The sequence below is a fragment of the Brienomyrus brachyistius genome, chromosome 22 (genome assembly GCF_023856365.1).
Source record: "Brienomyrus brachyistius isolate T26 chromosome 22, BBRACH_0.4, whole genome shotgun sequence".
NCBI lineage: Eukaryota > Metazoa > Chordata > Actinopteri > Osteoglossiformes > Mormyridae > Brienomyrus > Brienomyrus brachyistius.
In genome coordinates, this window is record NC_064554.1 from 1,841,311 (window position 1) to 1,866,873 (window position 25,563).

A 25,563-nucleotide genomic window follows, 5' to 3' on the forward strand; every position below is an offset into this window, starting at 1 on the left:
AACGCAATAAAAATAAAAACTCACCATAGTAATTCATTATTTTTTATTATAAAGGAAGCCCTGAATTATTTACATTTATACCACTATTTAGTAAATACTGTTTTCTTATTAGTCCAGAGATGTCACGTGGGTTTATCACATCACAGATTATCACAGGTAGCTCCAGCAGCTAAATTCTGTATTAGTACGTGTTAATGTTTTAAACATGTTAAAATAAAAACCCGTGTGACCTTTTACTCGAAAAAAGCAGTTAGCATAATTTTCAAAATGCAAGCGCCTATCTGTTGACGGTTTTCTATGGCACCTTAACGGACTTGCCGCTTCCAGTCAGTAGCCTGACCAGTAGGGAATATATTTTAAGAGCACATGGGAACATTATTAAATACTAATTGAAATAAAATAATCGTGACTAGTCTGTCCATTTTTTGTTCGTTAGCCGTAGTATAAGCGGGATAAACCACTTGCATGTGTGCGGTTATAACCGTATAACCGTACACCCCATCGTGGATTATCCCATACACGTTGTATTCATTGGTTCTATTGGTTCCAGAAATGGCTTACAACTAATGTACGTTTAAAAAAAGGGGGGGGAGGGGAGGGTTGAATGTTTAATTTAACACTTAAAAGAGATCCGTATTCTGAGAATACAAAACGCATGAATGAATAAATAAAATCGAATAAGACCAGAGGTGGAGATTTCAGGTCCTCAGAGTACAAATCAAGACCAGGATTTTGTTTCAACCAACCAGCTGAGTACTCTGTGACTGTGACTCTTTATGCTCAACTGGTTGGTTTAAATAAAATCCTGGTCTGGATTTTTACTCTGGACCAGAAATCTTAAGTGTTAGAAAGTCTTAAGATGCTCAATACGTTGGTGTGTTTGAAAAACACACAAGTGCAGTACATGTCATATCAGCATTTGCAGAATGATTGGAGTGCCTTCATAATATATAATGTGATTGCCTGACATACTATATCAGGGGTGTCGAACTCCAGTCCTGGAGGGCCGGAGCCCTGCACAGTTTTTGCTTTATCCTCATTTAACACACCTGATTCAACTCCTGCTAATTACCACACAGCTCTTGAGCTGAATCATTTGTGGTGGAACAGGGAAAAAACTAAGCACCACAGGGCTCCGGCCCCCCCAGGACTGGAGTTTGACACACCTGTACTATATACACCTCCTCCCCATTTTCAATTAACCACCGCATTTCATCAGATTTTCATATCATTCTATCAGCTTTCTATCATTCAATGACAGAACATAGCACCATCTTTGCCAACCTCCCACTTCCCTTTACCACGATCCCTCAGAACTCTGCTCAGGGCTGGGAAAATTTGGGCCACATAGGAACGAAGGAAAAGTTATAGGTGGGGGGTAGCCCGTCGTGCAAGGTGGTGTTGAATTTGTCCCAGGTGAAGGGTGGCAGCCCCCCCTCAGTCGTGGGCCCATTCACTACCTCCGCCTTGAACATCTGTGCCATGTGGAAATCCGTCACCTTTGTCAAAAGTGGGTTTATGAGAATACAACATCGTTCACATTGTTCAGCACCAACAATCCCCTCCCCTTATATGGAATTACACTCCAAATTTGAGATTCCAACAGCTACGACAATCTACAAAATCATTCCACCCACTCAGAGCAGAAATAGCTACCAAACTGCTTACCTTAGTATCATAGCAACCCATTGTAGTGGGATGCTTCGACTGGAGGTCATTGCGACAGCAAATGGCCTTACATGGGTCTCCCTTGGAATAGGAGTCATTTTTGTAATCTGAAATAGAAGAGTAGAGATTCAACGTTGAGACAACTTAACGTGGGGCAAAGGGGAGATGCAGGCAGAGACGACACATACTGTTATATCTCATGATGTGTTTCAGTGATGCAAGGTCCATGACACTCCCCTGGTCCCGGCGGAAGATTTTGGCACGTGGACAAAGGTCATAGGAGAATTCCTCGCCATATTCCTTCCACATCTCCCAGTAGCCACTCAGATTGTAGATGTCCGGGTGGAACGGAATGTTGTAGGACGGCCAGTAGCCTAGATGGAGAGATGGATGGAAATCAGGATAAACATGAGAGCTCAGGTACCTCACCTCATGCACCTTAAAGCTAGATGCATTGGTGCATTGATGTCTCACCTCTGCGGAGGGCCTGAGTCTGGTCAGAGTAGGACACATGTCCAGGGATCTGCTCAACAATGGTCAGAGCACCACTGTCAATGCTTTTGCCCAGAGACACTTTATTCAAGTCCACCACCATGTACTGGTTATTGTAGGTACCTGGGTGGGACCCCCACCCCCAAAACAAAAGCAAAACAAGATCAAAATTCAAATTAAAAACATTTACGTGATAAAAATAGAGTATGCAGATATAAATATACTGTTTCCTTTTTTTATAACGTTTGCACATTCATCACTGCACTACATCGCACTACACTGCAGAATTGCAATCCACTGCACTCATGAACAAACAGTTTTATACACTATTTATATGTATATGTATTTTATTATATTGTGTATGTCATACATTCATTTGCTGTATTTGTATGCATTATGTATGGCACCATAGGGGCCCAATGAGAAATGGTATTTCTACGCACTGTGTACTTGTACATGGATGTGGTGACAATAAAGTAAACTTTTGAGTCTTGACCGACTCCAGCCTTAAAACGAAACTCCCATCAGTTTGACCGGGGAGCCTTACCAGAGTTGTACTTGGCAAACACACGTGCCCATTCTTCCCCGTCATGTGCCAGGTAATGCGCAAGTCGGACTCTCTGCCATGCCAGCAGGCTCTCAGGTGTGATCAGCGAGAAAAGGGAGCTGTTGAACACCAGGTTGGTGGTTTGGGTCATCAGCAGTCCGCTACCCAGTAGGTAGAAGTCATCCAGGGACACCAGGAAACCTGCAGCGGAATGTCGAGGGAGGGGACAGCAGCAAGTCACTTCTCTTATTGTTCCCACACTGTTCTGATTAAGTGGAGAAATGCAGAAGGGTTCCTGACGGATGGTTTCAGATCAAGTTCAGACTAGATTTGCAAGGTGAAAACAGCATATGCTTCCTCTTTTCACTGTCGTGTTGAACTAGAGAAATTCAGTGCTGCAGTTTAAGACCAATGGTCAATGGTTATTTGAACATGAATTGAAGGTATAATGATATTTATTAAGTTCGACTATAATACAATATACAGCCCAAAGCATGGGGATACCAGCTTGCCCAACATCTTGCTAAAAAGGGTATTAATAAGAAGTTGATCAACCCATTGTAGCTATAACAGCCTCTTCTCTTTTGAGAGCCTAGGAATTATATGTTGGAACATTGCTGGTGGGGTTTGCTGCCATTCAGGTTGGGTGTTAATGTTGAGTGCTCAGGTCTGAGCTTGTGTGGCCAAGCCTTTCGTAACTGAATTTGTGTCCTACGATGGTGCTCGTGATGTCCCGCCTCCCTTCCTGGTGATAATATTTGTTGCAGGAAATTATGTGATTGTGTACCTAATTATATATCTGTGTCAGCAATTTGTTAAATAATACGGGTGCGCACATACTTTTGGCCATATAGTGTTTGCATGCAGGGCATGGCAGTGACTCAGCTTCATGCCTTAAGGGCAGGTTCTTTCCCACCCCTGGCTCAGAGTGGACCTGTTCCTCTGTGTTTTTAAGCGGGTTTGCTGAAGGGATTCTGTTTCACCCCTGCAGTCCAAAAACAGTTAGTTAGGAAAATGTGCCTGAGCACGAGTGTTTGTGCCCTGAAATTGACTGGGATCCCATCCAGGATGTTTCTCTTCTCTGCCATGTTTCCTGTCCTTCCAGGGGTAAGCTCGCCATGACCCTACACCGAAACAGCCGCAAGGAATATGGATTCTCGTATATGTTCACAATAAATGATGTTCAGACTGGCTGAAACATGACTGAGATATTCCCAAGTCCAATAAATCCCATTTTAAGATTACCGTACAATTTTGAGGTTATTGATTTCATCAATAAAATTCAAAGCATGTCCCCAGTTCTCCAGGCAGCCAATCACGTCGCACTGACCAGGGTAGCTGCTGAAGGAGACTTTGCCTGTGGCGGCGTGAGGCTCCGTCATCTTGAAGTCCCAGTGCTTGTAGATACGCATCGTAGCGCTATAGACGTACCAGCTGGAGTGAGAAAGCAGGAGGTTCTCATATCCTGGCAGCATCTGAGGGCGGAAAAACAAGGAAGCCATTCGCAAAAAACCATTCACAGAAGCTGCTTTGGCAAGTACATACGCCCCTTTAAATACATATTCCTTTAAGCAAAGAGGATGACAACCTGTACCTATTGTGTCCATGATAAAAATTTGGTTAGGAGGACATCTTAATGCTACAAATGTAAAGTAAATGTAAACATACAAAGAAATTGTGACCTCTGACCTTAATGAGGGCAGAACAGTGGCCCATAGGAATTTTTAAGTGGTTTTGAGGATGATGGGCTTTATGATGAACCAGGGCAGGTATTAGGTCCAGAAGATCACCCAGTGCATTGAGGAACTGTACTGCGAACATCGGCAGGGCCTGGAGGGGAAGTGAAATCAGTCCAGAACAATCCATTTGAACAATGAATTATGGTAATAAGAATAAGATGGAGGTCTGGTGACATTAACTGAAGGGCCTGCCTCCTTCAAACTTCCTCTCCAAAACTGCTCTGCTGTGCTCCAGCAGCGTGTGCACACCCAGTGGTGTCAGAAGGAGTTTCGTATTGGAGGGAACTGAATTTGCCCCGGTGGGGGGTGCAGTGAATATCATGACATTGCAATGGTCACGTCATGCAAAGACACTATACAAGAAAGATTTCCAAATTATTTCCAAGATTTCAGAATTTAAAATAAGGACAACACTGTTTAGTGTTAATGACTCGTATAATAAAAATGACTCGTATAATAAAATGTTTGCCTGCACAGGACTACAATCTTCATTAGTATATATGTATATATGTGTATATATGTGTATATGTGTAACAAGTCTGCTTGTTACTGGTCACCAATGAGAACTTTGATTCCAGTCATAAAAGTCATTTAGGAAGCAGTAAGCGGAATCCACTGAATATATATATAGTGCTTGTGTGAGAATTTATAATAAAAGATAAAGCTATTACTCATGTTTTTATTTATTTTTATTTACTTGGGGGGGGGGGCAGTTGATAGTTCATTCCTCCATCACCCACCGTCTTTTGCTTCTGTTTCGCCCAGTACGCTGCTCCAGCATACAGTCCATCCAGTTGGGCCACCACAAAGCCCATATGTCGCCAGAATGGGTCTCCGCTCTTCTGCTGCTTCACCTGGTTCCTCACCCAGGAGTCCTGCTTGCTGTGTGCAGATGGGTAGCATTTGGGTAACAGGGATGAGCAATGTCAGCCTTTTAAAAGTGGGGCGGTGATGGCGACCCCTTTTACTAAAGGGGCCTCTCTCTTACCTCATAAAATCCTTCACGGCGATCAATGTTTTTTGGTCAGTAATCAGCTCTGGATACATGTTTGAATAGTGGCTAAACATCTGCCTGATAAACAAAAAATAACCAAGTTCAGCGCTAGGCAATCCGGATCCTGGAGTGCCAGTATGCAGCACGTTTTCTGTTCTACCTGATGAGTTACTACCTGCCTGAAATTAGGTGTGATTTATCATAGAAAACCTGCTTGACTACTTACCCTGATCTAGAAAATATGTATGGTAAAGTGTATGTACTTAACACTCATCGATATGTATTAATAAAAACAGGTTTAAGCACACAAAAAGAAGCATGCATTTTGACGACCTGCTATATCCTTACTGGGCAGTGAGGTATCCCTCGAGGTATCCCGCTAGGTAGTGGTTTATCTCATCAGATCTGGGGGTCACCCCATACCCCGCCCGTAGCTCCAGAACTCCCCAGCCCGTTTGGAGCAATGTGTCGTTGAAGTACCCGTAAGCATCACCTCGTTTATCCATCACCCCTTCTTTCAGCAGCACGGTCTTATGGGCGACATCCCAGTACACGGTGGCTACCTGCATTTCTAAGACACATGCGCGACTCCTTCGTAAAAAGCACCATTAAACTGTTACCGGCTGTCAAACTGAAAATCTGAGTGTTATTTAGACTGGGGTGAAATAAACAGATCGATGTTGCTGTAATTAAGCTATTATTATTATTATAGTATTATTATTGAATCACAATCTCAGGCATGTAGAGGTAATAGCGCAGCTTTTACAACAGAGAAGGACAGAAAACCGGGCTTGGATATGACAGTTTAGATGAAAGATTTTCAGTTTAAAAGCGGGTGTGCCTCGTGAGGCATGAACTGTGCGATTAAAAGTCCAAGCTCATAATCAAATAAAAAACACACGCTTTTCCCCACGTGATTCGGTTAAACTCCCATAACTTGTTTCATTTTAAAACAAATAAATAAATAAATCGCTTGCGAAACAGAAACAAGGTTTGGGAAGAAAACCCGGGAAATTTCTATTACAGGCAAACAGCTACAAATAATTGAATTATATGTTAACGAATTATTTCATGTCCGTGTAATGATCTATTTTACAGCAGCGTACCGACCGCAGATAATTCGTACTTCCACAGAAAAGTTCAGCTTTTTAAAGCTAAAGTATGCATATTCACAGAAACAAGTGCTTAAGAAAAAGACGCCACTCAATCACAGAACTGTCTCATTGCAACAAAGTAAAAAAGCAATATTAAACATCAGCGGAATTATCTAAAAGTTATATAAGTGACTTACTGTCTGCCTTAACGAAGGTCAGGGTCACAGCGCATATAATAACATAAAATTTGCTTTGAAAGCTTAACGCCATTTTTCTTATTTTACACTTAAATTATTACTGAATAGCAATTACTAAGCTTTAAAAGCTCTCGATATAAACTCCTGTATTCTCCGCCACACACCCTGAGTGTGATTTACAAAACTAAGTAAGCTACTGTACTGCGAACGGAGAGTTAAACGCGTAAGTTATGGGTAGAGTTCGCTGATTGGATGAGTGCAGCGGGGGCACTTCCCAGCTGGCACGTTCTTCGGATTTCAGCGTTAAACATGACGGGTTGCCCCATCCAGTTGAACGGTGAATTTGGTAACTCTTTAAGGTTAAAGACAATTTGCACCTATTACACGTATTTGAAAAGCGTAAGAATATGTACGTTTGCAGTACACGGAATACAGTTTCGTATGAATGTACTATACAAGAAATCGGATGTGTAGCCAGCAGCTAGCCGGTGTTTTTTTATTTTTAATACGTGTTATGTCATAGCCAATGCACATTAAAACAAAAATAGAAAAATTTCCACCCCAGATGGGACTCGAACCCACAATCCCTGGCTTAGGAGGCCAGTGCCTTATCCATTAGGCCACTGGGGCGACACTGACACGCACGTCAAAATAATTCTTTACATACAGTAATACTTTTTTGAAAGCTAACCAAATATTTATTTCTAATGTGTTGTTCATTTTATTATTGTTATACTGTAACTGATCGTTTTAATGATTACCCATCTGCAAAATTAAACCAGTAAATGAAATCAGTTTTAAGTATTTACGTGTTCTCTAAAGTAATTGAAAAGAGGAATATATTTTATACTCAGACGCGCGTTTTTAACTTGGTTAATTTGATTACAGCTAATTATTTTTTGGTGATTCGAATTGTGTTATAGCTTGCTAAATTGCCCGTAGGAGTGCATGTGTGAGTGCATGGTGTGTGAGTGTGCCCTGCGATGGGCTGGCCCCCAGTCCTGGGTTGTTCCCTGCCTCGTGCCCATTACTTACGGGATAGGCTCCGGATGCCCCGCGACCCAGTAGGATAAGCGGTTTGGAAAATGGATGGATGGAATTGTGTTATATTTTTCATTGTCAGTGAGGCAATTGTAAATTAGATGCGGAAGACTCCCGCAAACGTACCTGAACCATGAAATGTCAAAAAAGCTGCATGGGACAACATCCATTACCAGATTTAAAGGAAGACTACCATGTACGTCACTATCTTTAAAGACCTGCGGGAACGCATGAAACTTAATACATGTTAAGCATTAACTGGGGTGCATATGAGTCCCATAAAGAAGCATGTCCTCTTTCTCCTACCCTCTCTGTAAACTCCAATAGAGGGTACTTTGGGTAGTCACAACCTTCCTCTACTATTATCAAGTTCCCCTGCTGCCCGACCCAGAAACAGGACACAAAGGCAACAGGTAAGTGAGGGCAAACTCTTCCACAGAGACTAATCTATCTAATGCTGCATGGAAACTTTCCTTTTTCTGACATTCCTGCCTTGTCAGCAGAGGGTTGCTCCTCAGGTATCCTCAGTAATAATATATGAACAGATGCACATGCATAATCCCCATGTTGCTTGTGGAGCAAATCACAAAACACCATGGTGATATTTATGGTGAAACAATAGAGGCTTTTGAACAGAATAGTCCGGCTGCTTGCAATGTTCTTTGGCCTAATTCCCATCAGTGTAGTACATGATGAGTAAATGAGGCGGTTAAACTGTAGGATCTTTCATAATGTGTTGTGTTGGAAGAGTGGTCTAGTGGCCTCATCTGCTTTTTTGCATATCATCACGCAAGGGATGATTGACAAATGTATTCTTTCATAAGTGAGTTGAAAAAGAAAGAAATGAATTGTTGGTAATGAGGTGTGCAATTTTCACCTTGACTGCTGAAGAAGACAGGTGTCCAGTATAAAAGAACATTCATTTGATTCTACACACCTACCACTTTATCATGGACATAGTGAATGGCTGTGAGCTAGCAGTGAGGAGAGTGCAAGCTGTATCAGTATCAGCAAGGAGTTCAAGGAGACATAGTGACCCATTGCAGTGAAGAGTAATTCCAGCAAGGATACGGCCTATCAAAGCAATAATTTACACCAGTGTTTACCAACCCGGCCCTCGGGGACCCACAGAAGTCCAGGTTTTTGCTCCTTCTCTGCCCTCAGAGGGAGAAAAAATGTAGACTGTCTGCAGTTCCCCTAGGAGGGGGGTTGGGAAACACTAATTTAGACAGTTTTTCTCCATGTTGAGTGTGTCTGAGCACCAGGGGAGGGGGAATATGACAGTCTTAGTAGAATATTTCTTGTTTTTACCTTACTTTGCAGCAGCATTTGCTGGTCAGCCCACATGGTGGCCGGGGTCTTGGGTTCACTCTGCATAAGCTATATATAATGCTAACTGTATTAAAATGGATGTGAGAGGGATATAGGGCTCTCAAAGGAACAAACTGGCACGATTAGGTTCACTCAAAAACACTTTAATACAAGTGATACAAGATAACCTCGCATTGAAATCAATATCAATATATCAATTAAAAGCAGTGCAAAATAACCTTGTACCACAAGGGATATAGAATAGCATATCACATGAACTAATGTATATAGGAAAGAAACAATAAAATATATATATATATACACAGTCAGGTCCATAAATATTGGGACATCGACACAATTCTAATCTTTTTGGCTCTATACACCACCACAATGGATTTGAAATGAAACTAACAAGATGTGCTTTAACTGCAGACTTTCAGCTTTAATTTGAGGGTATTTACATACAAATTAGGTGAACGGTGTAGGAATTACAGCAGTTTGTATATCTGCCACCCACTTTTTAAGGGACCAAAAGTAATGGGACAATTGGCTGCTCAGCTGTTCCATGGCCAAGTGTGTGTCATTCCCTCATTTTCCAATTTACAAGGAGCAGATAAAAGGTCTAGAGTTCATTTCAAGTGTACTATTTGCATTTGGAATCCGTTGCTGTCAACTCTCAATATGAGATGCAAAGACCTATCACTATCAGTGAAGCAAGCCGTCATTAGGCTGAAAAATAAAAACAAACCCATCAGAGAGATAGCAAATACATTAGGTGTAGCCAAATCAACTGTTTGGAACATTCTTAAAAAGAAAGATCGCACCGGTGAGCTCAGCAACACCAAAAGAGTTGCAAGACCACGGAAAACAACTGTGGTGGATGACCGAAGAAATCTTTCCCTGGTGAAGAAAAACCCCTTCAGAACAGTTGGCCAGATCAAGAACACTCTCCAGGAAGTAGGTGTATGTGTGTCAAGGTCAACAATCAAGAGAAGACTTCACCAGAGTAAATACAGAGGGTTCAACTAAAGATGCAAACCATTGGTGAGCCTCAAAAACAGGAAGGCCAGATTAGAGTTTGCCAAACAACATCTAAAAAAGCCTTTACAGTTCTGGAACAACATCCTATGGACAGATGAGACAAAGATCAACTTGTACCAGAGTGATGGGAAGAGAAGAGTATGGAGAAGGAAAGGAACTGCTCACGATCCAAAACATACCACATCATCAGTGAAGCATGGTGGTGGTAGTGTCATGGCGTGGGCATATATGGCTGCCACTGGAACTGGTTCCCTTGTATTTATTGATGATGTGCATGCTGACAAAAGCAGCAGGATGAATTCTGAAGTGTTTCGGGAAATATTATCTGCTCATATTCAGCCAAATGCTTCAGAACTCATTGGACGGTGCTTCATAGTGCAGATGGACAATTACCTGAAGCATACTGCGAAAGCAACCAAAGAGTTTTTTAAGGCAAAGAAGTAGAATGTTATGCAATGGCCAAGTCAATCACCTGACCTGAATCCAATTGAGCGTGCATTTCACTTGCTAAAGACAAAACTGAAGGGGAAATGCCCCAAGAACAAGCAGGAACAGAAGACAGTTGCAGTAGAGGCCTGGCAGAGCATCACTAGGGAGGTAACCCAGCGTTTGATGATGCCTGTGCATTCCGGACTTCAGGCTGTAATTGACTGCAAAGGATTTGCAACCAAGTATTAAAAAGTGAAAGTTTGATTTATGATTGTTAATTTGTCCCATTACTTTTGGTTCCTTAAAAAGTGGGTGGCAGATATACAAACTGCTGTAATTCCTACACCGTTCACCTAATTTGTATGTAAATACCCTCAAATTAAAGCTGAAAGTCTGCAGTTAAAGCACATCTTGTTCATTCCATTTCAAATCCATTGAGGTGGTGTATAGAGCCAAAAAGATTAGAATTGTGTTGATGTCCCAATATTTATGGACCTGACTGTATATGTATATATATTATATAGTATGTTACGTGGGAGTGCAAAAGTATAAGTAATCATGTCAATCATAGTAATCATATGTTAACGATGTATTTGCAGTGAATCAATGACAATGACATCAATGTGTTAATCATTAATCAATGGAACACCCGAACATTAACAGTGATTCAATGTCATATGATCAATATCTATATACATATCTCAATGTAGAGTCTAGAAGCCGAGACGGATTTCGGTAAACTGAGCAAGATGGGTGGATTTTACCTTGCCACCAAGGTAAACCAATAGAGCCGGAGAATTGTGTTTGTTATGCATTTGAGCTCGGTTTGTTGGTGTTTTGTGACCAATCCGGACTCAGAAGTCCATCCATCCATCCATTTTCCAAACCGCTTATCCTACTACTGGGTCGCGGGGGATCCGGAGCCTATCCTGGAAGCAATGGGCACGAGGCAGGGAACAACCCAGGATGGGGGACCAGCCCATCGCAGGGCACACTCACACACCATTCACTCTCACATGCACACCTACGGGCAATTTAGCAACTCCAATCAGCCTCAGCATGTTTTTGGACTGTGGGGGGAAACCGGAGTACCCGGAGGAAACCACAAGACGACACGGGGAGAACATGCAAACTCCACACACATGTGACCCAGGCGGAGACTCGAACCCGGGTCCCAGAGGTGTGAGGCAAAGTGCTAACCACTGCACCACCATGCCGCCCCAGACTCAGAAGTTCTTATTGGGAATTGGGAGTTATGGTTTATCAACTGGTTGCTCTGTGAGCTCCGGGTGACTTGGTACCGAGTGCCAGAGTGTGACGGGAGCGCTTTGCTGAATTGTTAGAATAAAAGAGATTTCCTTTACTCACCAAACTGAGAGGTCCAGACTTTTATTCTAAGTGACTCTCTGTGTTATCAGAGAGGTTGATTTAAAATTTTTCTACCACACTGCCAAACTATTTACACTCGGATGTGCCATCATCACCCACCTTCACACACGGACTGGGGAAGCCAGATCTGCCAGGCTGTGGGATAGTTTTTACCCCCAGGCTGTTAGGCTCCTCAGCACCCTGCTGCCCCCTAGGATCTTCCACACTGCCTCCACCACCTCCTAAAACTTGTAGATTCTCACAGGATCCACACATGCACAGCCTTCGCACAAGGGGCCAGTTTGAACACAAAACAAAAGAACTTGATACCTCATTCTAACCTTTAAGCACTTTGACTTTCCTGATATTTTTCCAGTGAAACATTCTGACCTGTCATTGTTTGCACGTCTTGTTGAACAAGCATTATCATACACTATTCAAATAGTGAGAATCATCTTTACTACCTCATACTGTGCTGTGCTATGTATATATATGCATTTATTGAATATATTTATGTACTCATACTGCAAAAATACTATACATTGTATCAATGTAAATATTGCAAACCACTTCTTGTCTTAGTTTTTCACTGACCTGGCTTTGCACAATTAATTTTTTCTATTTTATCACATGATATTTTGTTACACTGTGGACCCTGAGCTGTGCGTTTTCGTCTCTCTGTATATTTGTATATGGCTGAGATGACAATAAAAGTTTACCTTGACTTAGAAATTTTAAATGCAGTTTATGGAAGTCTGGACTATGTAATTAAACATACGGTATCTTTGGTAGAAGGTTCCCTAAGTGTTACTTAGGTAGCACAATAGCCTAAAATATGAAAGAATTATTAAATAAGTTATAAGAAATATCAGATTTTAGCTATGCTTTTACCATGGCTATCGTTCCCTTACCTACAGCTAAACCAGTGGTTCTCAAACTCGGTCCTCAGGCCCCACTGCCCTGCTTGTTTCCCAGCTATCCCTGCCCTACACACTGCTGATTGACTGAACACACCTGATCCAGGTAATCCGAAGCTGAAAGACAGCTGGGACTTGTGTGTGGGGCAGGGATAGCAGGAACACAAGCAGGGCAGTGGGGCCTGAGGACCGACTTTGAGAACCACAGAGCTAAACCATGTGCAGAGATTCACCATAAACTGCAGAAAAGTGACCTCTAGTGGCGTTTAGGTGAGGGATACGGCGGCTGGGTTTAAACGGAGGCTGAGGAAACTGAAATGGCGTAATCATGTAACTCGTTGCAGTTTAAACTGTAAACTGTAACTAAACTAAAAATAGTGCCATTGCCTCCATTTGTTTAACTTATCACAATATCACCTGTATGAGGGCTAAGTGAACCTGGAGCAATCTTCATTCTCATCAGACCACCACCCCAACACACCAAAGCCTGCCAGAGTCTTTAACTTAAATATGCATATTTATTGTACTGTATTATTTCAAACATGCCACAATATGAAGATCACCTTTTATTGCAGTGCCCAAAAACATGCAAATACAAGACTAATGCAGTTGTTATCCATAAATACTTTTATTTTATACATAGATTTCAAATGTAACAATTGTTTAAATTTCCCCACCACTTTCACCACACTTCCCAAAAGCTTATAATATTAAAAAGTATAACAAATTTATATAATGTAAACACAAATCACAAACAGTAAGTATTCAGTATGGTTTTTATTCTCACACGCTCAGCTGTGCACTGAAGGAAATTTGAAAGGAGCAATTCCACACAAAAACTGTCACGTGAAAGAGAAATTAGGAATTTGGTGCAGAATTAATTCTTTCCATGAAAACTTCAATATACAAAACCTTTCCAGTCTGTTAGTTTTGAGTAAACAATAGCGCCTTGTAAGGCAGCCCAGATTCATACCCTTAGGAATGCACAGTCCTGTAGTGCAAATGGAAGGAAAAAAGGTCAAAGAAGGTCAATCGACTCTACAGCTGTGACAATTAGCCATTTTAAAACTGTTGTGGGGTATAGGTGCAGAGTAAACAGCAGGGGGCAGTGCTGCTGCACTTGACCTAATGGCATTTTCCACGACAAACCCCTGTAAATTCAGCCTCACCCTCATTTGAAATGCTCAGTGATACAATGTGAAATGCATATAATTTTATTCACAATCCTTGCAATTGCACTGTAATTAAACTATATTTATTCCATGTTTACAATAATAATTTATACATAACATATATTTCGTTGATACCTGAGGGCTGCCACGCATGCTACAGTTGTAGTGTAATAAGTTTCCAGTTTAGTTAACTCATTAAAAATAATAACCCTCCCTTAGTTTATTAATTAAAAAAACTGAAATTTCAACATCAGCAATCAAAATCCCTCAGCCATTTTAGAGTCCAAAAGGCATGAACCGGCCCTGCTAGAGGTAACTAGGTGGTACCAGTGCAGATCAGTCCAGTTTCACAGACAGGCACACCCAGTACCCAACAAGGATGAAAGTGCCAAAAGGACAGCAAAGAGCCACAGATGAAACCAGGAGTAATGGACAAAATGACACTTTGTGAACCATTTGCTGTATTTTTTTTTTTACTCCACTAGATGGTGCTCTCTGTAAGGGCATAAAATATGGCCAAAGCAAACCAACAGCACCATCTAGTGGGGTCAAAAAATACAGCAAATGATTCACAAAGCCTCATTTTGTCCATCACTAAAAACCAGGATGGAGGAAAATTATGGAGAGCTGGTGTGCAACTTCACATCTCATTCATATAGTAGCACTGTAGGAAAAAGGCACCTGTCACCTGACTGATGAAAGTTCTAGCATCCTGCAAACCTTATAGCGAATATCCCACTGTATAAAGCGTAAATGTGTAAGGATACGCAAGACAAGGATGGGGAAAAAAAAAGAAAAACTTCAGCAAAGAACGGCATTGATGGACTGAACTGTTCTTTCTTCAGTTTACCCATAAACAGCTATGTCTGTGAGATCCACAGAGCAACATGGTCCAGAGGTAGTTTAGACTCAGGAAATGGGGTAATAGCTGCATCTGTATTCTGACTGGACGGAAACGTTCGGTGATTTATTCAATGTACTGACATATTTCATAAGGGGGAAAACAATATTTACAACAAGTGAAATATGTTCAGTGAATTTTGCCAGATTCACACTCACTAATCTCGGAGGCAGTAATTACTTCTAGTCATATGGCTGGACCTCTAAACAGATGTACCCATTGCGTGTGATAACTTTGCAGAACCGCCCTAACATTCCTGGAATCTTCACTACAGCTCCCCAGCTCAAGATATTGCTGAATATGTACAAAAATACTTAATTTCAGGTGACTACTTCAAATTAGGGGTGCTAATACTTTACTTAGATAATTTCTATTATTCATCATCAATGAGCTTCTCAGCTCCATTCTCAGCCTGACAGGCAGATCCGCTCCCCTCCTCACCAGCCTTTCCTCCTTCCCCCCCCTCTTCCTCCTCCTCATCCTCATCACCGTAGGAGGAGGCCTGGCTGCCGTAGTTGATTGTGGTGCGAGAGAGGTCCACCTCGATGGGGAACACGTCAGCCTCCTTCAGCACTGCGTAGCACTCATCGTAGTAGCGGGACATGCCCGAGACAAACCGCTGCAGCTGGAATACGATGTCTTGGACTGTACGGGGCAATGGATAATAAAGGAACTTTACTTCAAAGTGACAGCAGAGGGCGACAAATAGCAAAGACATTTTCCATCCATCCATCCATCCATCCATCCATCCATCCATCATCCGCTTAATCCGGGGTCGGGTCGCGGGGGCAGCAGTCTCAGCAGGGAAGCCCAGACTTCCCCTCTCCCTGGCCACTTCATTCAGCTCCTCTGGGGGGATCTCGAGGCATTCCCAGGCCAGCCAGGAGACATAGTCTCTCCAGCGTGTCCTGGGTCTTCCCCGGGGTCTCCACCCAGTGGGACATGCCCAGAACATGCCGGAGGCATCCTAATCAGATGCCCGAGCCACCTCATCTGGCTCCTCTCAATGCGGAGGAGCAGCGGCTCTACTCTGAGTCCCTCCCAAATGACCTGAACTCCTCACCCTATCTCTAAGGGAGAGCCCAGCCACCCTGCGGAGGAAACTCATTTCGGCCGCTTGCACCCACGATCTCGTTCTTTCGGTCACTACCCATAGCTCATGACCATAGGTGAGGGTAGGAACGTAGATCGACTGGTAAATTGAGAGCTTTGCCTTTTGGCTCAGCTCTCTCTTCACTATGACAGACCGATGCAGTGCCCGCATGACTGCTGACGCCACACCGATCCGCCTGTCGACCTCCCGCTTCATCGTTCCCCCACTCGTGAACAAGATGAGGCCAACAGAACCACATCATCTGCAAAAAGCAGAGACCTAATCCTGAGGTCACCGAACCGGACACCCTCAACACCCTGGCTGCGCCTAGAAATTCTGTCCATTAAACCTATGAACAGAATCGGTGACAAAGTGCAGCCCTGACGGAGTCCAACCCTCACCGGAAACAAGTTCGACTTATTGTCACCCATGCGGACCAGGCTCTGGCACCGTCATACAGGGACCGAACTGCTCTTAAAAGGAAGCCCGGTACCCCATACTCCCAGAGCACTCCCCACAGGACTCCCCGAGGGACACGGTCGAATGCCCTCTCCAAGTCCACAAAACACATGTAGACTGGTCAGGCAAACTCCCATGAACCCTCCAAAACCCTGCTGAGGGTATAGAGCTGGTCCACTGTTCCACGGCAAGGGCGAAAACCACACTGCTCCTCCTGAATCCGAGGTTCGACAATCTGGTGGACCCTCCTCTCCAGGACCCCCAAATAGACCTTACCAGGGAGGCTGAAGAGTGTGATCCCCCTATAGTTGGAGCATACCCTCCGGTCCCCTTTCTTAAAGAGGGGGACCACCACCCCGGTCTGCCAGTCCAGAGGCACTGCCCCCGATGTCCACGCGATGCCGCAGATGCATGTCAGCCAGGACAGCCCCACAGCATCCAGAGCCTTGAGGAACTCCGGGAGAATCTCATCCATCCCCGGGGCCCGGCCACCGAGGAGCTTTTTGACCACCTCAGTGACCTCCGCCCCAGAAATAGGCGAGTCCACCCCCAAGTCCCCACACTCTGCTTCCATATCGGAAGGCGTGTCGGTGGGATTGAGGAGGTCTTCGAAGTATTCCTTCCACCGACCCAAAATGTCCCGAGTTGAGGTCAGCAGCGCACCATCCCCACCATAAATAGTGTTGATGCTGCACCGCTTTCCCGCCCGGAGCCGCCGGATGGTGGACCAGAATCTCCTCGAAGCCGTCCGGAAGTCGTTCTTCATGGCCTCACCAAACTCCTCCCACACCCAAGTTTTTGCCTCAGCAACCGCCAAAGCCGCATTCCGCTTGGCCTGCCGGTAGCTGTCAGCTGCGTCTGGAGTCCCACAGGCCAAAAAGTCCAGATAGGACTCCTTCTTCAGCTTGACGGCATCCCTTACCACCGCTGTTCACCAGCGGGTTCGGGGATTGCCGCCGCGACAGGCACCGACCACCTTACGGCTGCAGCTCCGGTCAGCTGCCTCCACAATGGAGGCACAGAACATGGCCCAATCGGACTCAATGTCCCCCGCCTCCCCCGGGATATGGGAGAAGTTCTGCCAGAGGTAGGAGTTGAAACTCTCCCTGACAGGGGATTCCGCCAGACGTTCCCAGCAGACCCTCACTATACGCTTGGGCCTGCCAGGCCTGGCCGGCTTCCTCCCTCACCAGCGGAGCCAACCCACCACCAGGTAGTGATCGGTTGACAGCTCTGCCCCTCTATTCACCCGAGTGTCCAAGACATGCGGCCGCAAATCCGACGACAGGACTACAAAGTCGATCATCGAACTGCGGCCTAGGGTGTCCTGGTGCCAAGTCCACATATGGACACCCTTATGCTTGAACATGGTGTTCATTATGGACAATCCGTGACGAGCACAGAAGTCCAATAACAAAACACAGCTCGGATTCAGATCGGGGGGGGCGTTCCTCCCAATCATGCCCCTCCAGGTCTCACTGTCATTGCCCACGTGAGCATTGAAGTCCCCCAGCAGAACAAGAGAGTCCCCAGGAGGAGCGCTCTCCAACGCCCCTTCCAAGGACTCCAAAAAGGGTGGGTATTCTGAACTGCCGTTTGGCGCATAAGCGCAAACAACAGTCAGAACCCATCCCCCCACCCGAAGGCGAAGGGAGGCTACCCTCTCGTCCACTGCGGTAAACCCCAATGTACAGGCACCCAGCCTGGGGGCAATAAGTATGCCCACACCCGCTCGGCGCCTCTCCCCGCGGGCAACTCCAGAGTGGAAAAGGGTCCAACCCCCCTCAAGGAGACTGGTTCCAGAGCCCAAGCCGTGCGTCGAGGTGAGTCCGACTATATCTAGCCGGAACTTCACAACCTTGCGCACCAGCTCAGGCTCCTTCCCCATCAGAGAGGTGACATTCCATGTCCCTAGAGCTAGCTTTTGTAGCCGAGGATCGGACCGCCAAGGTCCCTGCATTTGGCTGCCGCCCAGATCACATCGCACCCGACCCCTAAGGCCCCTCCCATGGGTGGTGAGCCCATTGGAGTGGAGACCCACGTGCCTTGTTCGGGCTGTGCCCGACCAGGCCCCATGGGTGTAGGCCTGGCCACTAGGTGCTCGCCATCAAGCCCCACCCCTAGGCCTGGCTCCAAGGGGGGGCCCCGGTGACCCGCGTCCGGGCAAGGGAAACCCATCCATCCAGTTTCCAAACCGCTTATCCTACTGGGTCGCGGGGAGTCCGGAGCCTATCCCGGAAGCAATGGGCACGAGGCAGGGAACAACCCAGGATGGGGGGCCAGCCCATCGCAGGGCACACTCACACACCATTCACTCACACATGCACACCTACGGGCAATTTAGCAACTCCAATTAGCCTCAGCATGTTTTTGGACTGTGGGGGGAAACCGGAGTACCCGGAGGAAACCCCACGACGACATGGGGAGAACATGCAAACTCCGCACACATGTGACCCAGGCGGAGACTCGAACCTGGGTCCCAGAGGTGTGAGGCAACAGTGCTAACCACTGCACCACCATGCCGCCCCTGCAAGGGAAACCGTGGTTCCAAAATTGTTCTCTTCATAGGGGTTTTCTGAGCCGCACTTCGTCTGGTTCCTCACCCAGGACCTGTTTGCCTTGGGTGACCCTACCAGGGGCATAAAGCCCCAGACAACATAGCTCCTGAGATCACTGGAACACGCAAACCTCTCCACCATGATAAGGTGTCGGCTCCAGGAGAGGGCAAAAACATTTTAAGACATTAAAAATCAGTTTGAGACAGACACAATAAAATGCTCACCGTGTTTTTGGTCCAGCAACTCCAGCTTCTCCAGGACATCCTTCCTCATCTTGGCAAAGCGGGCCCGTGCTTCTTGGCGGCAGCGCAGGACGAGTCGGTACTCATAGTTGCCTGTGCTGACGCGGTACAGTGGCTCACCTAATGCCTAGAGAATCCCAACAAACAGAGAAACATCTAAGCACCCTTCAGCACTGTAAACCTTCATTCAGCTTCTTTTTTGCTCCAGCTCCCACCATAAAACCTCTACTTTTGGAAAGATACACCCATTTGCCTTATAATGTCACCTCAACTCAATCCTTTCGCAAAGGCTTGTGGGAGCTTTACTTAAACTGAAAGGTTCTGAGGACAGAATGAAAAATGATTGGTTCAGAGAGATCCTGGTCATGTCTCTAGTTGCTTAGACCCACCTCCTCTACAATTTGATTGGTAATTTCTCTGAGTCAATCATTTTTCTTTCTGCCCTCAGAGCATGTTTGTGTAAGTAAAACTCCCATGAATTCACAGGAGCGACAGCTGACAGTTATCCATCTTTCTTGTTACCTCCGATTAAAAACCAGAACAAAAGAATTAGAATTTAGTGATCGGTGGTCATTGTTGACAAACCACAGCACACAGTGTACAACAATGAAATGTGTCCTCTGCATTTAACCCATATGTGGACAATGTGACATAGCAGGGGGCAGCTAATTCAGCACCCGGGGAGCAGTGCTTGGGGCGGTACCTTGCTCAGGGTTCCTCAGTGGTGCCTTGCTGGTCGGGGATTCAAACCAGCAATCTTTTAATTACAAGTGTGCTTCCCTAACCTTTAAGACAACACTGCCCACAGACACCACTGCCCAAAGTTACTCACGATGCAGCTGTACTCCTCATCATCCATCTCCTTCACCTTCAGGCAATATGACTGAAACAAAGGCAGGTACAACATTAACCGCCATAATGCAAAAGCACAGGACACCAGCATGCCAGTACATTCTGTAAGGCAGTAACAGGCAAATCCAAGCAAAGAGGGAGAGGAGAGTGCGGCTCTCACCAAGTACTCAAACTTCACATCGAGGTATTTCCGAATCGTCAACTTGGTATCTGGAATGGCCTTATGCAGGTAAGTGTTCAGGTCATGAAGCATCTGGCACAAAGCGAAAAAGAATGGTGGCTCTAATATTAACATGTATACAATACTAGTCAAAAGTTTGGACACACCTACCCTGGGATGCTTTTCCAGCTGTCCTGAAGGAGCTCCTATACAAGCTGAGCACTCATTGGCTGCTACTCCTTCACTCTGTTCAAACTCCTCCAAAATCATTTCTACTATGTTTAGGTCAGGTGACCTGGTCATGTGAGGCAACACTATCACTCTCTTTGCGTGTCCAAACTTTTGATTAATATAATGTGTACAGACCCATCAGAGTGAATGTGTAAACAAATCCTGATGCCCTCACCGGTTTGACGGTCTTAAGCAGACGGATGCCGAACTTTTCGATGCTGCGATGGGCCTCAGCGAACTTCACGAAGGCCTCGCTGGCCGCGGCCTGGGGTTCCCGCACACCGATGACGGAGAAAACATCACCAAAAGCTGCCAGGCACAGGGTACAGAGAGGGGAGCGGGACACACGTGTGTGGGAATGTCAAACACATGAACGGTACGCCAGGCAGATTACACCAACACAAGCAGGTGAGAGCGGCTCTTGCCATGGCTGCAACGCGAAAGTGGGATACCTCTGTGAGTCTGCGACAGCTCGAAGAACGCCCTAAGCAGTCGTTTGGTGTGCTCCATGAGGCCTAGGGCAAGACACACACAGCAGCAACTATGACAGCCTCTACTTCATTTTTACCACATAATATTATTCACCTTAATTCTTCTTAATCTATTTTAGTTTCTCGTAATTTTATGTTCAGATGCAGGACAATAACCATTTAGTTTGTTGCAGCAAAGCACTGAACTAATCAAGACAAGCATTTGAGCCCGGCGACGGCTCAGTGAGTATAAATGCAGCTCACAGGACCCGGCTACCTTTGTAAAGCTCCGCCGTCTTCTCCAACTCCTCTAACCTCTTCACCAGTCCGTCTGCAACAAGACCACAGGTGTGTCACCACTGTACAGAGAAGCCCAGCACACAGGCCTACACAAATTCTGTACGATAGGGTAGCATTTCCCAATCCGGTCCTTGGAAACCTGCATACGGTCCACATTTTTGCTGCCAGACAGCTGGGAGGGAGCAAAAACATGGACTGTCTATGAGGACTGGATTGGGAAACACTGCACTAGGGAAATGGCGCTCAGATTGCCCAGCTCACCATTGCAGAGAATGGCGCGACTCAGCCCCAGGGCATCAGCCGTGCCTGAGCTCATGTTCTCCACTAGCCGATGCTTCACCTTCTTCAGAACTGAAACACAAACCACACTGATATCAGACATAGGCACTGCTGTGAACCTCAGTGGTCACATTCCTCCATATCTTATTGCTGCCTTCATCTGCTTAGCAATCTCCCTCCTTCTCCCTTACTCCACACAGTACCTCCACCCCTTACTCCACACAGTACCTCCATCCTGTACTCCACACAGTACCTCCGTCCCTTACTCCACAAAGTACTTCCATCCCTTACTCCACAAAGTACCTCCGTCCCTTACTCCACAAAGTACTTCCGTCCCTTATTCCACAAAGTGCCTCCGTCCCTTACTCCACACAGTACCTATGTCCAGTGATTTTCCCTGCTTGGGGTCAGCCTGCAGTTTGTTGTAATGAATGGTAGCTTCACCCTGTTTAGAAAATAGAAAGCAAAGAATTAGCTTAACAAAAGATAGGAGTAGGGAAATGTGGAAAAACTAAAGATAATTATAAATCCAGCAGTATTTCATACTGCCAAGGCCAACCAAGGTCTTTTAAGGAACAGCAGCCCATCCCGGGCTAACCTGGGATTAGATCCAGGCCCCTCTGTGACTCTTTACTGATTTAGTGGTTAAAACATGCATGGAAGGAAAACCTCTAAAAATGTGCAAGGCAGTCAATACAAGCGGAGACCAACATCAGCAAGACACTAATCCTTAACTTTTGATAGCAACCAACAAACCCATTTATCCACTGGTGCCTGGAAAAACAAACACACCAGGCCAGCACTTTACAGGGTCTCGGCACAAAGGGATGTCCAGACAACACTTCTAATGGACACGTGGGCATGTCACATGACACAAAGACAAAGCATCTCGCTTGGCTGCAGACCATTACAGCTGCAAAGGGGGAAACACCATATTTCCAGCAACTGCATGACTAAAGGAGCATGCTGCTTCCACCTGTGAGTGCCTGTACCCCACCTTTCATAATTATTATTGTAGTTATTAATACTTATTAATAGGTATATCTGCATAAATGAGCACTGACATTTTATAAAGTGCATCTGTTATAATGACAGTATAATTATACTGACAATTTTAGTGATAATTAGTGAATATTTGAACTGGATAGTTCATGTTCAAATAAATCCATCCATCCATCCATTTTCCAAACCGCTTATCCTATTGGGTCGCGGGGGGTCCGGAGCCTATCCCGGAATCAATGGGCACGAGGCAGGGAACAACCCAGGATGGGGGGCCAGCCCATCGCAGGGCACACTCACACACCATTCACTCACACATGCACACCTATGGGCAATTCAGCAACTCCAATTAGCCTCAGCATGTTTTTAGACTGTGGGGGGAAACCGGAGTACCCGGAGGAAACCCCACGACGACACGGGGAGAACATGCAAACTCCGCACACATGTGACCCAGGCGGAGACTCGAACCCGGGTCCCAGAGGTGTGAGGCGACAGTGCTAACCACTGCACCACCATGCCGCCCCCAAATAAATCCTCTTTACAGAATTTAAATTTATAAAAATAAACCAGAGAGAACCATGGCCGTGTATTTAGAATGTCTCTAAGATCACATATCCATTTAATCATTGATGCGTTTAATACCATAAGAGCATGATATATAAAGCTATAAAAGAACAGCAGAATATCTGCCAATGTCCATTCACACTCTGCAGCTCCAAGCCCACCTGCACAGCCTGGATCATCTTAGCCACCTCCACCTTGGTCTTGCCCTTGACAGGTTTTCCATTCACCCCGGTGATCTCATCTCCGGCTGCAAGGGTCCCATCCAGCGCAGCCGGCGTGTTGTCAAACACCTGGAAGGGAATGAGGAACAGCTGAAGGCTGATGCCGTAACAGGTGTCATTACGCAGAGGTACGGAAGCAGCGATGGGGACTAAACCCGAGAAAGACCTGTAAGTACGAATTTAGAGTCTTAATCACAGATATAATGAACCATTTAATCATTCATGGGAAATCAGCCCTTGAATAAATGGGACACATCAGAATACCTGTATTTATACAGATATATGTGTTTGCTCATTCATACACAAGCAACAGAAAAACATATAGGGTCAACACAAGGTTCTCGCACCTGCACATTCCACAGAGTAAAGTCATCACAAGGTTCTCGCACTTGCACCCTCCACAGGGTAAAGTTATCACAAGGTTCTTGCACCTGCACCCTCCACAGGGTAAAGTCATCACAAGGTTCTCGTACCTGTACTATGTAGAGACAGGGGCAGTACTGGGCTCCCCCTCCAATGCTGATGCCTATGAGGTTCTGCGCATCCTTCTTTAGGGTCACAGTTCCGGGGACAGTCGGGATCCCTCTACGGGGGACCAACCTTGACTTTACCTCAAATCTCACAATACAGTACAATTTTTTAAATGTAAAATTAAATTGAAATTGCTTTTTCTTGAAATTGCTTCAATAAGAATGTTTCCTTATACTCTTACATGGCAACTGTAGTATTATAAAATACTCTTTGGAAGCTGCTTCAGCCAGTATATACACTCTCAGAAAAAAGAGAGTAAAAAATGTGTACCTTTGGTTGTCACTGGGGTTGTACCCTTGTAATTATACCTTTTAAAGTACATAAATTGCGGAACATCCCAAAGGTACAAACAGCATTAATATACCATCAGTAGTACAAAAATGCTACAGTCCATTTCTGTACCTTAAAAGGTACCTTTACCTACAACTAAGGGTACAATTGCCATATAATAGTATAAGGAAACACTCTTATTGAATTTATGGTATTTCTACAATTGGCAACATTTTTATAACATTACAAAGAACAGACTGATGACAAAATTACTAATTCGGGAGGTGATCTGTCAGTATTAGTTAAAAACTTACAGTTTGTCTTCCTCCAGCTCATAGTCCATGTCTGTGAACATCGCGAAAGTTTATAAGCGTCTACGGCGTTGGTATCCTGCTGGCAGTGAAAAAAAAAACTCTAAGGTAATATAAAAGGCATACGGCGCAGCATTTGCAATAACCATTCATCTGTACAACCGCAGGCTAACATTAAGTGCTGCGTTTGCTAATACCTTGTTAATAACACCAGCAGCAATGTCAGTTTCGACTGGGCACCGCTTATCGGGGGTGTTCATGCAGCCACCACCGTCACAGCTGGTGTCACCTGTACTGCTGATAGCTGCCTAGTTTTGACAGCGAGAACAAAATATTCCAATAGCTACGACAGGCAAGCACAGCACATTATTAAATTAACGCCAGACTTTATTAATAAATAGAGAATTAGGTGCACTGCTCACATAAACGAAACACTACCGGTTTGTAAGGCCGTTTTTTGCCAGCCGCATACGTAAAAAGATTCAGAGATCAACCCACCTTTGAGGCTAGTTAGCAAGCTAGCTATCTCAGACACAGCCGAAGATGACAATTTCACGGGGAAATAAAGGAACCATACGTTTTCATGTACTATTTACAAGATAAACAAGCCACAACTATTATTCACATTTTTATTCTCAAGTAAGCGGATACCAGTAGTAGGTTACTGTTTGTTTAATGTCGTCACTTCCGGCAATTAACCGGAAATGTGTCTTATTCGGTGTTGCCGTATAATAAAATGCATGAGCCGTGGGCAAGTATCATTCCCACCACAAATGATGTGCAGTGTTTGAACCATATGTTGCCGAGTGCGGGGAAATGAAGATCATAGTCTGCTGTAAGATAAATAATCTTATCTTGAAATAATAAGTGCTTAACGTATGTTATTGTTATGGTACCCAGAAATTTTAGCCAACAAGTAGTTTGTCTACTCATATAGAATACCTAGATGACGTTAGTCTTATTAATAAAAAATACTCGTTTACATTATGTTTGCAATGTCTAAATAGGAAAAATATAAATTTATTTATAAAAGGATACAGGTTTGCACTTTGGCTTTTTAAGGTAAAATGTTTATTGCTGGGGGCGGCATGGTGGTGCGGTGGTTAGCACTG

The 25,563-nt window shown here is 44.8% G+C and overlaps 2 protein-coding genes and 1 non-coding gene across 6 annotated transcripts; all 3 read right to left on the minus strand.

The window, feature by feature from the left end:
• Positions 1-28: 28 nt before the first annotated feature.
• On the minus strand, positions 29-6,943 carry LOC125717942 (phospholipase B-like 1). The gene is made up of 11 exons (XM_048991333.1): positions 6,732-6,943; positions 5,789-6,011; positions 5,435-5,518; positions 5,187-5,328; positions 4,397-4,537; positions 4,038-4,182; positions 2,708-2,908; positions 2,143-2,283; positions 1,857-2,042; positions 1,669-1,775; positions 29-1,499 (listed from the first exon to the last, which is right to left on the minus strand). Exons 1-11 carry the CDS (start codon positions 6,802-6,804, stop codon positions 1,323-1,325), a joined length of 1,620 nt encoding a protein of 539 aa, XP_048847290.1. The 5' UTR covers positions 6,805-6,943; the 3' UTR covers positions 29-1,322.
• Positions 6,944-7,288: 345 nt separating this feature from the next.
• On the minus strand, positions 7,289-7,361 carry trnar-ccu (transfer RNA arginine (anticodon CCU)). Its single transcript has one exon. It is a non-coding gene; the product is annotated as a tRNA-Arg (tRNA).
• Positions 7,362-13,447: 6,086 nt separating this feature from the next.
• Positions 13,448-25,156, minus strand: pick1 (protein interacting with prkca 1). 4 transcript variants are annotated; one of them, XM_048991609.1, is made up of 14 exons: positions 24,950-25,156; positions 24,649-24,759; positions 24,455-24,530; positions 23,813-23,924; positions 23,280-23,408; positions 21,934-22,000; positions 21,538-21,627; positions 21,254-21,307; positions 20,959-21,021; positions 20,682-20,815; positions 20,276-20,368; positions 20,096-20,146; positions 19,246-19,390; positions 13,448-15,556 (listed from the first exon to the last, which is right to left on the minus strand). In XM_048991609.1, exons 3-14 carry the CDS (start codon positions 24,493-24,495, stop codon positions 15,285-15,287), a joined length of 1,251 nt encoding a protein of 416 aa, XP_048847566.1. In that variant the 5' UTR covers positions 24,496-24,530; positions 24,649-24,759; positions 24,950-25,156; the 3' UTR covers positions 13,448-15,284. The 4 variants fall into 4 exon arrangements, with proteins under 4 accessions (XP_048847566.1, XP_048847567.1, XP_048847565.1 ...); XM_048991610.1 differs by having other exon boundaries at positions 24,455-24,533; XM_048991608.1 differs by lacking the exon at positions 24,649-24,759.
• Positions 25,157-25,563: the final 407 nt, after the last annotated feature.